Raw genomic sequence first — 13,442 nt, 5'->3', positions numbered from 1 at the left:
GTGATGAGTGACATAGGCATTGCATAGAGGTGATGGATGGAAATCAAGCTGGTACTTGATCGCCTTTGCTGGCGGCTCCTGCCGATTGTGATGTGATCGATGTATGGCACCTTCCCTGGCTGAGTCCAGACCCCGCCAATGCCTAACATCATAGAAGAATGAGGGGGAAGGAGCAAGGCATGATGTGCATCACTCAGAACCTCCCACCGGGACGTCTCGGTACGGAAGGGGAGACTCTCTCACCATCTTGAGCCCTCCCCAGGCTTCGCTGGCCCCGGTAATTTGTCATGGATGACGATGTGCTGTGGATGACGGCGGCGGCGTCGCGAAAAAAGAAGCATAATCACCGACCCAAAGATGACCATCGACGCTCTGACCAACCCGAACGAAGCAGACACGCAAGGAACACCAAGGAGAGATCGCATGATCGGGGTCGGCACACCGAGGCAGTCGAGAAGCCCCTGAACAATGCAGGAAAGCGCTACCTTCCAGACGACAGAGCCGACCCTAGTGAGCGCGTCCGGGCCTGGGTTCAACGGACACAGAACCGACACCCCCATCGTTCTCTTCTTACGGCGCTTGACAGTGACGAAAGGTTGCGACTCACTTCCTCCCCAAGATATCGAGACACCGATATCATCAGAGGCAAGAAACGGGGCAGATCTGTCTCACGCAGTCCCTCGGTGTCCTTGGAGCATGGTTTTGATGGTGGACAAGTTGAACCTCGCTTTGAGAAACGGCGCAGGTACAAAACTCACGCGGACAAGTACGAGTATAAAGGGGAAATAAACCGTAGGAAACAACCAAACAAAGATCGTAACGGAAAATTAGACCAGGAGGCGAAGGTCAGGACGGACCGGGTTCCAGTAAGCCCACTCTATCAAACACGGGAACATACGAGCAAATTAACAGTTCACAGCTGCAAGTCATAAACACAGAAAGCCGTATGAGGGTACCAGATCATAAGTTCGCACCAGGTAAGTAAGGGGGCAGCATGCTAATGATGGGTATTGGCTGACTTGACCAAAGTCAGCAGACATGACCATCAACCCAGCTATGCTCCGGGGTCACGACAGTCTACCAGTTTCAGCAAGGTATTTGAAGACCGCCACCATTCGGCTCACCGGCCCCTTGCCCTCCCATCAAGAACCTCAAGGCAATATGTTTCTGCCCACCCGCGGGACTCTTCATACGATCTTAACCAGGACGAATCCTACTTTTCAAGCCCATCGAGAACTAACACCGTAGCATACGAGCAAGAAAGAAAGCGTCGGCACTTTGCTAAGAAAGGAAGTCATCGTGAGCAACAAATTCTCCATAATAGCTGGTCAGTGAGTAAGTCCATAAGCCAGCCAGTGGATCATACCAATCACATCAGACTTTCTGTGGAAAGACATCCTGGAGTACAACCATCAGGGCAATTGGAAACACCTTTACCGAAAAACTCCTCAAGACAAGAAAGTCCCGGTGTTGTACCCTCAGCCTCCGGGCATATTGTCACAATAGTGTTGCCTAGGTACAAAGATGCTGAGACGCAAACCGATCCATCGCTGCTGGCGGAGTTGCTAAAGCCCACTGAGCAAGTACCTACGGCATTCAACGACTCCAAGGATGCTGCCACGCAACCTCGTCGTGGTCCTGAAATACAGAGGAGGATCCAACTGCTTCCAGACAGCCCCTACTCTAACACCAATCCAACCCCCATCAATGAGATAAAACAGGAGCCTTTCCATCAGCATCATGCGCTACCAAACAGGCAGCCTTATTCTTCTGAACAAACACTGGGCCGGCGACAGGTTCTTGGCGAACAAAGATACCTGGAGGAATTTGTGACCAACCATATTGTGCCTATGCACTCGCGGCACTATGTTCAAGCACCAAGTTCGTATCATGCCAACGGCGGAAGCCAACAGCAATTTCTCGGGCAGTATCACGCGTCCAATTCCCAGCCGTTCCATACCAATACCTCCGCCGAGGGCTTGCGAATTGACCGCCGGCTTAGCGACCTGGTTCAGCGACACGAAGCAGGCTCGCCACCAAGAACCATGATTGCATCTCAACAACTTGCGCAGGGATTCAGTAACAGGGTACGGTTCCAGGAACCGAATTCGACAGTACAAAGACCGGAAGCACCGTACAGGGAAGACATGGACGAGTTTATCAGACGGATAGAAGAGGAAGATCTTGGGGAGTTGAGCGATGCCTTGGCGGTAGAGGATAATGGTGTTCCAGTCAAGACTGAAGAGTACTTCAGCCTTGAAGAGCTTGAAGGTGAAGGGTCCAACACAGCTCACGATGCCCAACACCGCCAGTATGCGCCTATTATTGGAGCCAATGATCTTGCTGAAAACTCCGACACGGAGGTTTTGTTGGGTCCCAGAACCCCGGAACGGAATTCAAGGCCACCTGCAAGAATATTACCGAGATACCTGGGGCAGGATAGAGCGGATCTATCGTTACCGGGCAGGATGTGGAGGTCTGGCCAAAGGCTTGCAATACCTGGGCAGTATAGACAGTTATACGAAACCTGATTGGTTTGGGCATTTTTCGTTTTTACTCTGGTTCTTGACCCTGCCATTTCCTCCTCAGTCCCTCTACGTCAATGGCACATTTTTCGGCCTTGGTGACGACGGAATGAGCCTTCCCAACCACGGGAGCATCAATCATCTTATCATCCAGTGTCCACGCCCCTCTTCCAGCAGCCTGGGCCTTTTCATCTGCAATCACTACTCTGACAGCCCACTCGACCTCTTTTTCATCCGGCGCAAACATTCGTTGCGCGATCTCAACCTGGCTGGGATGTATACATTCTGGTTCACCTGTCAGTATCCCGTTCATCAAAGTTGGGACAATCCTGGACGGATCAAACTTACGCTTCCCGTTAAACCCTACCTCCTTCCCATCTCTGCACTCCTCCTCCAACCTCGCCTTCCCTTCCTCACCCTTGTAAGATGTGCACACCAAATCAATAGTGCTACTCAGCTCAAACGCCCTCGCCGCGGTAGCAATCGCACTCCTGGCGTACAAGAACTCCCGAAGACTCGGCGTGCGAGTCAAGCTCAGATCCAAGGCAAAGTCCTCGGCAGCAAAGATCAAGCCGTCAAGACACCCCTTTCCTGCCTCGCAGATTTGCTTCAGGTCCATGACCGCCTTGGCGGACTCGATCAGAGCGATGACCTTCTTTGGTGGTTCATTTTGGGGGGAGACTTGGCGGAGAATGTCGATTACGAAGGTGAGGTCGGATGGGGAGTTGACTTTGGGGATCACGATTGTAGAGAGGGTGGAGGAGGGTAAGGGGGCGAGGGTGGTGAGGTCGGTGAGGGCATAGGGAGTGGAGATGGCGTTTATGCGGACGGCGAGTTCACCGATGTTGGGGGGAGGTTTGGGAAGGGAGGAGAGGTGGGATAGGAGGTTTGTGCGGGCGGTGGGTTTGAGGGAGGAGGTGACGGAGTCTTCGAGGTCATAGGTTATGTTGTCTGTTGTGTGGGGGAGGAGAAGGGATTTGGAGAGGAATTTTTGGGAGGAGGAGGGGACTGGGGAGTTGTTGGTGAGTGAGAGAAAAGGCGGTGGAATGAGGGGGAAACATACCGTATAAGAGTGCCCGGCGGAGGGTGGAGGTGGTTGGCATGTTGACGGTAGTGAGTGTGAGAGTGAGTCTCGGAAAGGGTTACGATGACGAATGATGAGAAGCCGAGGGTTGAAAGCGAACTCTCACGAAAGATCTTCACTAATATCCAAAAGAAATATAAACAACGGACCTGGTATATCTCACTTCCCCAACAGGAAAGCAAGTGTGGTGTAAGTCGTGAAGCGGGGACGGGATGATCGATGTTGGGTCAATAGCCGAAAAGGGGGGCCCGATGTAAGCCGTTTCACCAGCTGCCAAACCCGTCCCTCACAGCTGTCAATTCTGTTCAGGAGCCTAGACCCCCGTTGACGCACCACGTACTCCGTAATGCGCACTAACACCTAAGCCAACAGCTCCAAAGACACCACCACCACCAAAAAAGATAGCTATCAATCATCACCATCCACCACACGCGCACGGCGCACGCCAGCTTGAACATACCAGACGCATACGATTGAAAAGATGGAACAACCCCAACCAGCGGCAGGCTCCCTGAGCTGGCGATTATCCTCCCACCCAATAACCCTCCTCACATTCCTAGGCTTCCGAGTCTGTAAGTTTTTCCCCTCTTCCTACCAACCCCGTCGCATTCACTGATTCCCCTTCCCCCAGCGAGCTTACTAGTCTACCTCTTCGGACTCCTCTTCACCGACAACCTCGTCATGATCTTCATCATCACCATCCTCCTCCTCGCCGCCGACTTTTACTACCTCAAAAACATCGCCGGCCGCCGCCTGGTCGGCCTCCGCTGGTGGAACGAAGTCGACCCGTCGACTGGGGACTCCCACTGGGTGTTTGAGAGCAGCGAGCCGGGGACAAAGGTGATCAACGCGACGGACAGTAGGTTCTTTTGGATTGCGATTTACGCCCAGCCGCTGTTTTGGATCGCGCTGGCGGTGGTGGCGGTGTTTAGTTTCAAGTTTATTTGGTTGCCGCTTATTGGTGAGTATAACCTTGGGTAATGAGTGGTTGAGGGAGTGGAAGGTGCTGACGGTTTGGTGGTAGCTATTGCGCTTGTGTTGACGATCACGAACTCGCTTGCTTTTTCGAGGTGCGACAAGTTTAGCCAGGCGTCGAATATTGCGGGGAGCGCGTTTAATGGTGGGAATTTGGCGGGGAGCATTGCGAGTAATATGGTGGGGAGGTTCTTTACGAGATGATGGGTTATGTTGGGTGGGGGTGGTTCAAGAGAAGGGGGTTTAGTATAGGAAGCCATCTTACAAGTTTGGGATGCGGGAAGTGTATGATTGCAGGGGCGTAGGCATTGGCGTTTTTGAGGAAACTTGGGCTAGCATGGCCGTTTTGTTATGTTTCTTTTGGTATTATAAAGTTCAGGTTGGGAGCGTATCTAGCTTCTGGGCCGGGCGAAGGAAAATGGAATCATCTTGTTTGAAACAGCATCAGAGTTATCGAGGTTATGTAATTTGGTAATTGTGATGGAGAGCCACAGGGTATCATACTTTGAAAGAAGACATATGGTTTGTCATAGTTCGACCTGACTGATAATGGATAATGACCTCTCACAAGTCTCTTTGAACGAATGACGCGCGATGCTATGCAAAACACACCCCCAAACCCCTGTTTCGCACCATGTTCAATCATACTGTGGTCCCAAGTTTTATGCCAAAACGACTGCAGAGGTGAAGTTGGGACAGAAGAATCAATACGAGACTGGCTAATTCGGTATCATGCAACCTTTAACGCCGCTGGCGCCCTTTCTCTTTCTCCGTCTTGTTTCTTTATCGTCTCCCTGCTTGTTCAATCGCAGCGTCCAGCTGCCTTTCCTCCTCTTCCAACCTCCTGATTTCATCCTCCGTCATTCCTTCCTCTACCAAGTGGGCGTATGGTGTGGTTAGACCCCGTGGTGTCGCCCGCCCTGGTATTGGGCTGGGAACGTTGGCACGGGCCCCGTCGTCGTTTTGGGCAAGAGATTCCGTTCGGGTGCTTGGTGTTGTGGTGGTAATTCCGGCTGCGGCTCCTGCTCGGTCAGAGTATGGTGTGTAAGAACGGGATTGGTCTTGAAGGTGAGGAGGAGCTGCCGCTGCTGGCGCGGCTATTGTTGTGACGGCGGTGCCTGTTGGGTATGTGCCGTTGGGGTGACCGTCGTCGGAGTAAGGCGAGTTTGGTGAGGCGTCTACGTCGACGCCGGTGTGGGCTTCTTTCTCGGCCATGAGATCGTCGCCGCGGTGGTCAGAGTTGAAGGAGCCGGTGGGGTGGAGGTTCTGCTTTTGTTGGCGGCGGCGGACGACGAACCAGATGATTCCTAGGACGGCGAGGAGACCTGCTAGACCGCAGCCGACGGCGATGCCGATGATGGCTCCCAGCTCAAGTCCACTCTTTGGGGCTGGGCTCAAGGCGGCTGGGTCTCCGTTGGTCGGTATGGAGCCGCCACCCAGAGGGGTTGAGGTTGCCGAAGGTGCTTCTGGTGCATCAGTCCCGTCATCGCTTCCCATCTGAATATAAGGGTTTGTATCTTTGAATAGAGGGTTGGTGGAGGCGACCGCATATCCCTCTTCATGATAAACCACTGTAAAGGCTCTGCTATAACTCTTGCGGTATTGACCATTGTCCACCCAACTGGCCACAAAGTAGAGTGGAAAACCTGGCTTGAACACCTTGTCACACTTTGCTCTAAGCTCATTCGGGTCAAACATGAGGGAACCGCCAGGGCCGTTCTGTCGGGCTATATCCATTCTTAATATCATTTCCCACCTGGATCAGTAACAGGTGGCAGCACATACCTGAAATTAATTTGCTGCAACCATCGGACTTGGGAGGTTGGCGTAGTCTCACACCTGGGGCCCCAGGTGTTGGTGATGGAACTGTTGGCTTCATCATAAGGTTGAGCGTGTTTGTTGACGTTGTCACCTCGGGAAACTGTCCGGACGGCTGTTCTGGGGGGTTCTCGTATACGACTGCCACAAAAGTAATCTCCTGTGGTGGGCTCATACCACTCATGGCGCTGTTGTCCTCGCTACTTTGCCAGAGCGCGATCTTGTTGACAACCTCGTAGTTTTGACTCCTCCAGGTGAAAGTGGTCCCAGGCATACTCCCTTTGACCAAGAATATGGCCGCCTCAGGGTTATAATTGCCCTTGAATTTCAAGGGGTCGAATAGCACAGATTCATTGGCTTTCCCAACTCCAGTATTTATAGGTGAAGCGGCATCTTGCCCACGATCTTGCCCATTCGCTAATCCAAGCACCATGTATGTGACGGCCATCCAGGCCCGGCTCATCGATATCCTCATTATCCTTTGTCGGTTCCTGGACTCGTCCAGAATAGTTTGCCGTTCGTGATATCCGAGTCAATCGTCCCTTTCAAGTTGACAATCTCATGGCCGATATCGTCGTCGTCGAGTTCGGTTGTCCGCCCGCGCGTCTTCTGGGCACCAAATTCCGATGTGTAATTGATGCCGTCGTCAATTCCCTTTCGTTGAAAAGAGTAAAAAAGAGGTAAGCCGTGCTGCCAGACAGAGAGAGATTGTGCAAGGCTCCGAGTAAGCACCAATCCCACACAAGACCCCAAGCCAGACCCAAACCGCCCAAGCGCTCCCTCTCTCTTGTGACCCCCCAGTTGAGAAAGATGGAAAGGATTGCGCGCAGTCCAACCACCCCCCCTGTGCACAGCCAAAGGGCTGAGAGGCGCAGACAAAAAGATGTTTTTTTTTCACCAACCAGAAAACGCCCTTTTCGGTTTGAGCGTCCCACTCAACCACCGATCCATCGATATGCCTCAAAAGAAGAACCGCACTGTGCCGGTTTCTGAGTGACTTGCTCCTATCAGATTGAGAGATCCTCCTTCCCCCTCCCCCTCCTTAAAATCCAAAGGCAACAAAGCACACCACCACTTTAATTAAACTTGCTGTGTGTGTGAAACGAAAAAGCGACGCCGCAACGGTGCAACTCTGTCCGTTCAACCAAACCAAGTCCCTTCGCCTCCTCTCCTACTGTGGCAACACTCCAATATCTCTCTCCCCGTCGTTGACGTCGCATTCACCAGACTTATTCGTACATAACCACCAGAAAAGAATGCAAAGAGACAGATTTGTGGTTGCAACGATACACCTGAATTGCCTTGATCAAGCTGCAGCTGGCCAATCGCTTACCCAGCCGATAGTGACCCTTTTTGGAAAGAAAGCCCAATATAGCAACGCGATGATCCATACTTTGGAGCGGGACGGTTCCCGCTGACACCCTGACTTACACCGCGTGCATACAGTGACTGAGTAAGAAAACAGTGTCCCAGACTGATAAGACGATAGCAAGTTTCTGAGGTGATACTCCGCCTGTGGTGTAAGCTGTGTTTGAGAAGCTGTGTGACAGTGCGAGTTTGCTCGTAACCAAGAGGGGGGAAATCCACGCCACTCCAATCACGCGTTTCCAGGCAGTTCGTGGAATCATTTTTCTCTGTCTCTTTTCTTATTTCCCTGCAGCCCAAGGCGGGGGGCGGCGGGTGTCAGCAAGCATGGGGCTGAGCTGCGTCTTATCGCTGATCCTGTCAAATGAGAGCGACTCCAACGAATGGGGGCCAATGATCCTGAAATGCGTTAGGAGTATAGTCGCCTGGCATGGCCTTGGCCGCTCTCAACATATCTGATCTAGAAAGTCTAGAGCCGTTCGGTGACCCTTGATTGCAGAAAACACGTGGTGGATTAATCAATTGTCCTGCCTTGAGGAATTCAGCTGCCAAGCTAGCTTACACCGACAATCTTGAGCATCGCATGTATTTTTAAAAGCGCTGTGTGAGTAAGAAAACTCCTGGCTATCTAACCCCCAGGGTACCATAGGGCTGTCAGCATTTAGTGGTGTATTGGCCCGAAACGAAGGAAATCCGAAAATTTTGCTTAAGTGCGAGAGTCTTGAGCCTCGACTTCGCATATGCATGTTGTAAATGCATTCCTCAAGACCCCAAGCCTCATCCCCCTGCAAGGCTGCGCGCCTAGAGAACCACATTTCACCTTCGCTTCGTGGCCTGCTCTTTGAGTAATATCTCCCGCATGGCTGCTCTTGCGTTTCGACTGCCACCCAACTTCGGCCCTTTGAGGACCTCTTCTGTTCGGCTGGCGCCAGGCTTAGCAGCGGGCTGAGCTACACGTTTCTTCCGGTGTCTCTGCGCCATGGCGTCCATGAAATCACGGCGGAATTCTTCAGCGATGCGATCATCTGCTGCGTATTCATCTCCTTCTCCCAGGTCAGCCGCACTGGGAGTTTCTGCCGAAGGTACATCGTAGATATCGACTGCGAGGAGGTTAGCTAAAATCCTTACAGGCTGAAAGTGTGAGTTCATAGTCCACTTACGCTTGTTCTCGCTCAAAAACTCCTCCACGAGCTGATCTCGCTTGATATCTTCGCTTCCTCTGCGCCTCCGGCCACGCCATGGCTTCCCATCTGGGCCAAGGCGGGTCTTCCTTCGGCCCTCATTCTCATCTTCCTCGTCGATCTGCCCTTGTAATCGCTTTCGAGCACGCTCCGTCATCTCGATGTTGCGCTCGCGAGCTTCATCACCCAGGTCAATCTCCATAAGCTTGCCTTGTAAAGCTCGCTGCGAATCCACCTGTGGGCCACTGAAAGGCAAAGTTCTCGAATCTGAGTTGGCCGCATTTGCTGATGATGCGCCAGCATCGAGGCTTTCTTGCTGTACTGTGAGCTCCGCGGCCTGCCGCTTTCGTCTAGCCAATGCAGATTCTACATATTCCTCCCTTGCTTGATCAGCCTCTGGGTCGCTCGGTGTATCCAAAAGGGAGACTCACATATGCTTGTTGACTTGATCGCCAGCCAGACCTGTCTGGGGCGCGAACCGTTGTGTGATTCCGCCGAAGGGTTCTGCTTCCGTCTCGGCACTGCCGTGGAGAACCAGGCTTTGCTCCTCGGGGACGCTGCCGTCGTCATCGCCATGTGTCGACTGTCCGGGCCTTGCGCGGAAGCCAACGCCGCCGAACTTGTGCTTTCGCGAGTTTCGTAATCTGAGTACCTCGGCGACAGAGAGGCCTTTCTCTTCGTCCTGTTCAGCAGCTGTTGTTTGCGCGCCATTGCCTGCTACCGCTGGGGGGTTTTCTGGGGTTGGCTCGATCGCATGCTGGCTATCAGCGTTCGCGCTTTCAGGTTCTTCGACTCGTTGGCGGTACGCTTTTCTCTTTTTCCCGGCCTTGAAGACGACTTGCGGTTCGGACGTAGCTTCGGGGCTTGTTGTTGCCATGATGATTTGATAATTATCTAGTGTGATGCAATGGTGTGGTTGCGCGGCGAAAGCTGCTTGTCCAGCAAGGTGCATTGCTAAGCCTATCTTATCAGAGAATAACCCTAACCCAGTTAACGCTCGCTCCAGGCGAGAGATTTAACTTCAGGGTTAGGGTCCACCGACAACTTCCAACCTTCAAGTTCATTCTGTCAAGACCGCGCTGATGATCAACACCTATGGTAGTGTTGACAACTACTCAGCTCCACCTCCAAAATCCCACGGTCAAATACTAGGTCAACAAATTACCACGGTCCCAACACCACAGTTGACAAACACCGACACGGCAGCCCGGTCCGGGTCATAAACACCGGCCGGCCGGCCCCACTCATTTCCGGGGAGGCACGGCGGGTCTACCAGCCACGACGGCTAGCCCCACCTCAATCCGGAGCCCACTACCCCAACCCGAGGCCGGCAAGCGGCACGGGTAACGGGTGATCGACATGATCGGACTTTTTGGTCAACCTCCATCCCGGGCTGCTTGTACAGGTGGGCTGAAGCGGTAAGGCGGTCATGAGATATGCCAAGATCGGACTTGAGATAGGGTTCACTTCCAGTGGCTTTTCAGGCGATAACATCACTCAAGACAACAGAAGGGAATTAGCGCTCCTGAAACGATCATCAGCAACGAGGCGTCCGTGACAGGAGATCATCACAGTAACACAAAATGATCCGATGCCTCCACATCGGGACACCACGGGCATAGCCCACCACTGCCCGTCTCTCATCAACCGCACATGCCATCGACAATCCGAGTTTCAGCCCTCTGCAAGCCGCCCTTTCAGACTTACCCTCTGCAGTGTAAAGGGCCGCCCGCCTGCCAACACCAACTAGAGCATGCTGTGCCATGTCTAAGGTAGTCAACAACAATATCACAATCACTGATGATCGGCTCCGATCGGATCGGATAACAACCTCTCCCCATCCTCCTCACAACGTTCTCACCACCCTACATACTATTTCTACCATTTCCCCCGTATTGCATGCAGAATTCTCGCGATAGATCACCCCCCCAGACTTACACAACATCCCTCATCCAGCCACAAATCCAACCAGCCAGCCACCACGCTCCCCGATGCATCTAGAAGAAGTTTGTGTGTGCATACCCGACCCGACGGGTACTCCCATTCTTCTATTTTGATATCCCCTCGGTCAACCAAATTCCTTGACCGAGAGACAAGGCCGGCCCGTTCATCTTGGGATGGTAGGTGGTGGCGGCAGACATCGGTCGGGTCATCATCCTCCCCGGCCGGCCCAACCCAGCTTGCGACAAACTTACGCATACCTTTCTCACCTCACCAAGCAAACACCTTACGCAAAGCAATAACAAAAAACCTCTTCCAAATGGAGATAATATTCAACATCCACAACCATTCTCGTTTCTCCTACCACTAGAACAAAAGTGAAGAAAAATATAGGGGGAATCTCCATAACAAAAACTTCCAACAGCCAAAAACCAAACCAAACCAACCAACTCAACTACATCTTTTAAGAGAAGGAATAAAGATATAGTCCACCTCTCGTGTGATGATGTAAATCTTTCCAAAAAACCAAAGAAGGAAATCAACCGCTTGCCTCCCCAATATGTACGCTGCCCCTACTCCAGACAACGAGCCCCTTTTCAAGTTTTGGTCCAATGCCAAAACCCCAAATTTTCCCACCCCAAACCCAACCAACCATTGGTATACCCAGTTTCCCTAATCCCTACAGGCGTAGTAGGCACAGCCTCAATGGCTACAAGAAAGCGATAAAAATATGTACATAAGAGAGAAGAAGCTTTGTCCAAAATCGAAAGATGTGGCCTCAAATCCAAGCTGCAGCCGCCATGCTGGCTGGCACCGCAGGCTCAGACTCCTTCCCAAAAAAGTTGGCAAACAACCCCTGAATCTCCCCCAGGTAATCATTCGCATTGAACTTTTTGAGCCCCTTGGCCACCATCTCCTTCTCTTCCACGTCCACCACGTTCATCTGCTCCTTGAGGCCATACTCCTCCGCAATCTCCGACACCTGGGCGAGCTCCTGGCCAAACGGATGTTGAGAGACGGAAACTTCCTTTCTATGTTGTCGCTGGGGTTGTGGTTGTGCTGGGTAATATCGGTGTGTGAGAGGTGGCGCGGCCATCCGGACAAAGTCAGCAGCGGCGGCGGCGGCAGCTGAATTCTTTGACCTGTGCTGCTGCATGTGTAGGGGAAGTGAAATCTGCGAGGTAGCGGTGGTGGCTGTGCTGATGGAGGAGGACCGAGAGAAAGTGTAGCTGGGGTTTGTTGATCCTTGAGACCGTTGTGATACCCCGGAAGCTGACCTTTGCCGGGCAACCTCAGCTGGCGACTTTTTGGAGTGAGAAGGCGCCCGTTGTGGGATGATGGGTGCTGCCTTCTGAAGGGATGGCTTCTCGATTGGTTGACCGGGGGCTGTAAAGTAAGCGGAGAGATGATTCGGTTCTGGCGACATCACCCTCTTTTGCATCGTCCTCTTTGGCGATGATTCAACATCGGGGCTAGTAGGTGGTGTGGTTCCGTTGGTGAGCGCACTGTCGGACATATCGTCATCAGATCTGCTGTGCAAGCCTGTCGACGAGGCTGATAGAGGATGAAGATCTGGGGCGTTATAAGAAAGCATGTTGGTGGTGTGAATCAGCTCGACAGGACTGGAGATCTTGTGCCGAATAGATCCCAGCGACCCCTTTGGACTCCTCTGTTGTGGTGAACCGTTGAGGTCAGATGTCTGGAGGCTTTGCTTGACCCGCCGAGTCGTGAAGGCCCTAGCGATAGACATCTTGCCGATTGTGTAGGGGGTTGTTCAGCTGAAAAACGATCTATATCGATCGATATTAGACACCTTCCTGCTTCGGCCTCAACAAGCCAGATAAACGTACTCAAAGCAACCAGACAGGTGGCTAAAAATAGTAGGTAATGGCGAAGACCAGGAGTCAAACTTGACTTTCTGCCCTGAGGGGTAAAGCTCGTGGCAGAAAGGCGTTGAGTGACGGAAAGATGAGAAGAGACGCCCCGCTTCCAGATCCTAACAACACTCTTCCCTGAACAATTGCGTGGTTTTGCGAACGCGGTCTCAAATGATAGATGGTCCTGTGATTCGGTTTTGCGTGTGACGTTGCGCCGGGAAGAGCTTGTGCCCGTTTTTCTCTGCAAACTTCCTATCCAAGGGTTACAACGCTCGGCTCCGTGACCCTATCAAAGCAGCCGAAGTGAGACCGGGTGACGATGCACGGCGAAATGGGCGGTTTCGGGTCAAAGTAGAGATCAAAACACCTGAAAATCCTAGATGGATGTGTCCTGACAAGGAGTTGTAGCTATATCCAGCACAATGGAGAGTCGGCGATCCAGGCCGTGTTTGAATAGAACAAGTCGAGAAGGAACTTGGCTCCTCGATGGTGCTTCAAGTTTTCAACAAAGGCAGGGCGATGCAATGTTTTTGTTGTCCACGTGTGATGTTGGGCAAGTGACGACGGACTGACCTGGGCCCTTTGTGTGATGTCGTCGAGGGAGTGTGTAGAACTGAAGTGAAATATCTCGGGGGCGATGTGTACCGGCGCGAGTTGGGCGATGGATGAATGTCCT

The 13,442-nt window shown here is 52.5% G+C and overlaps 6 protein-coding genes across 6 annotated transcripts; 2 read left to right on the top strand and 4 right to left on the bottom strand.

Moving 5' to 3' along the window:
* Positions 1-308: 308 nt before the first annotated feature.
* On the top strand, positions 309-2,531 carry QC761_113619 (uncharacterized protein; the record flags this gene model as incomplete). The annotated part of the gene is made up of 3 exons (XM_062874640.1): positions 309-866; positions 920-977; positions 1,030-2,531. The coding sequence occupies 3 exons, from the start codon at positions 309-311 to the stop codon at positions 2,529-2,531; spliced, it is 2,118 nt and encodes a 705-aa protein (XP_062737785.1).
* Positions 2,400-3,628, bottom strand: QC761_113620 (uncharacterized protein; the record flags this gene model as incomplete). The annotated part of the gene is made up of 3 exons (XM_062874641.1): positions 2,400-2,810; positions 2,874-3,533; positions 3,589-3,628. 3 exons carry the CDS (start codon positions 3,626-3,628, stop codon positions 2,554-2,556), a joined length of 957 nt encoding a protein of 318 aa, XP_062737784.1. The 3' UTR covers positions 2,400-2,553.
* Positions 3,629-3,954: 326 nt separating this feature from the next.
* TVP23 (Golgi apparatus membrane protein tvp23) lies at positions 3,955-5,024 on the top strand. The gene is made up of 3 exons (XM_062874642.1): positions 3,955-4,181; positions 4,241-4,570; positions 4,634-5,024. The coding sequence occupies exons 1-3, from the start codon at positions 4,091-4,093 to the stop codon at positions 4,786-4,788; spliced, it is 576 nt and encodes a 191-aa protein (XP_062737783.1). The 5' UTR covers positions 3,955-4,090; the 3' UTR covers positions 4,789-5,024.
* Positions 5,025-5,367: 343 nt separating this feature from the next.
* On the bottom strand, positions 5,368-7,599 carry QC761_113640 (uncharacterized protein; the record flags this gene model as incomplete). Its single annotated transcript, XM_062874643.1, has 2 exons — positions 6,370-7,599; positions 5,368-6,311 (listed from the first exon to the last, which is right to left on the bottom strand). Exons 1-2 carry the CDS (start codon positions 6,875-6,877, stop codon positions 5,368-5,370), a joined length of 1,452 nt encoding a protein of 483 aa, XP_062737782.1. The 5' UTR covers positions 6,878-7,599.
* Positions 7,600-8,368: 769 nt separating this feature from the next.
* On the bottom strand, positions 8,369-9,900 carry QC761_113650 (uncharacterized protein; the record flags this gene model as incomplete). Its single annotated transcript, XM_062874644.1, has 3 exons — positions 8,369-8,867; positions 8,928-9,328; positions 9,380-9,900. 3 exons carry the CDS (start codon positions 9,898-9,900, stop codon positions 8,584-8,586), a joined length of 1,206 nt encoding a protein of 401 aa, XP_062737781.1. The 3' UTR covers positions 8,369-8,583.
* A 1,767-nt stretch (positions 9,901-11,667) lies between these two features.
* On the bottom strand, positions 11,668-12,639 carry QC761_113660 (uncharacterized protein; the record flags this gene model as incomplete). Its single annotated transcript, XM_062874645.1, has 1 exon — positions 11,668-12,639. One exon carries the CDS (start codon positions 12,637-12,639, stop codon positions 11,668-11,670), a length of 972 nt encoding a protein of 323 aa, XP_062737780.1.
* Positions 12,640-13,442: the final 803 nt, after the last annotated feature.

The sequence above is a fragment of the Podospora bellae-mahoneyi genome, assembly GCF_035222275.1.
Source record: "Podospora bellae-mahoneyi strain CBS 112042 chromosome 1 map unlocalized CBS112042p_1, whole genome shotgun sequence".
In the NCBI taxonomy this organism is placed as follows: Eukaryota; Fungi; Ascomycota; class Sordariomycetes; order Sordariales; family Podosporaceae; genus Podospora; species Podospora bellae-mahoneyi.
This window is presented reverse-complemented; position numbering and strand designations above follow the sequence as displayed.

Excerpts from the sequence above, each read along its gene's own strand:
- TVP23 (XM_062874642.1), top strand. The coding sequence starts at position 4,091 with ATGGAACAACCCCAACCAGCGGCAGGCTCCCTGAGCTGGCGATTATCC. Across the intron at positions 4,182-4,240 it reads ATTCCTAGGCTTCCGAGTCT|CGAGCTTACTAGTCTACCTC; the intron begins GTAAGTTTTTCC and ends CCCTTCCCCCAG. Across the intron at positions 4,571-4,633 it reads TATTTGGTTGCCGCTTATTG|CTATTGCGCTTGTGTTGACG; the intron begins GTGAGTATAACC and ends GTTTGGTGGTAG.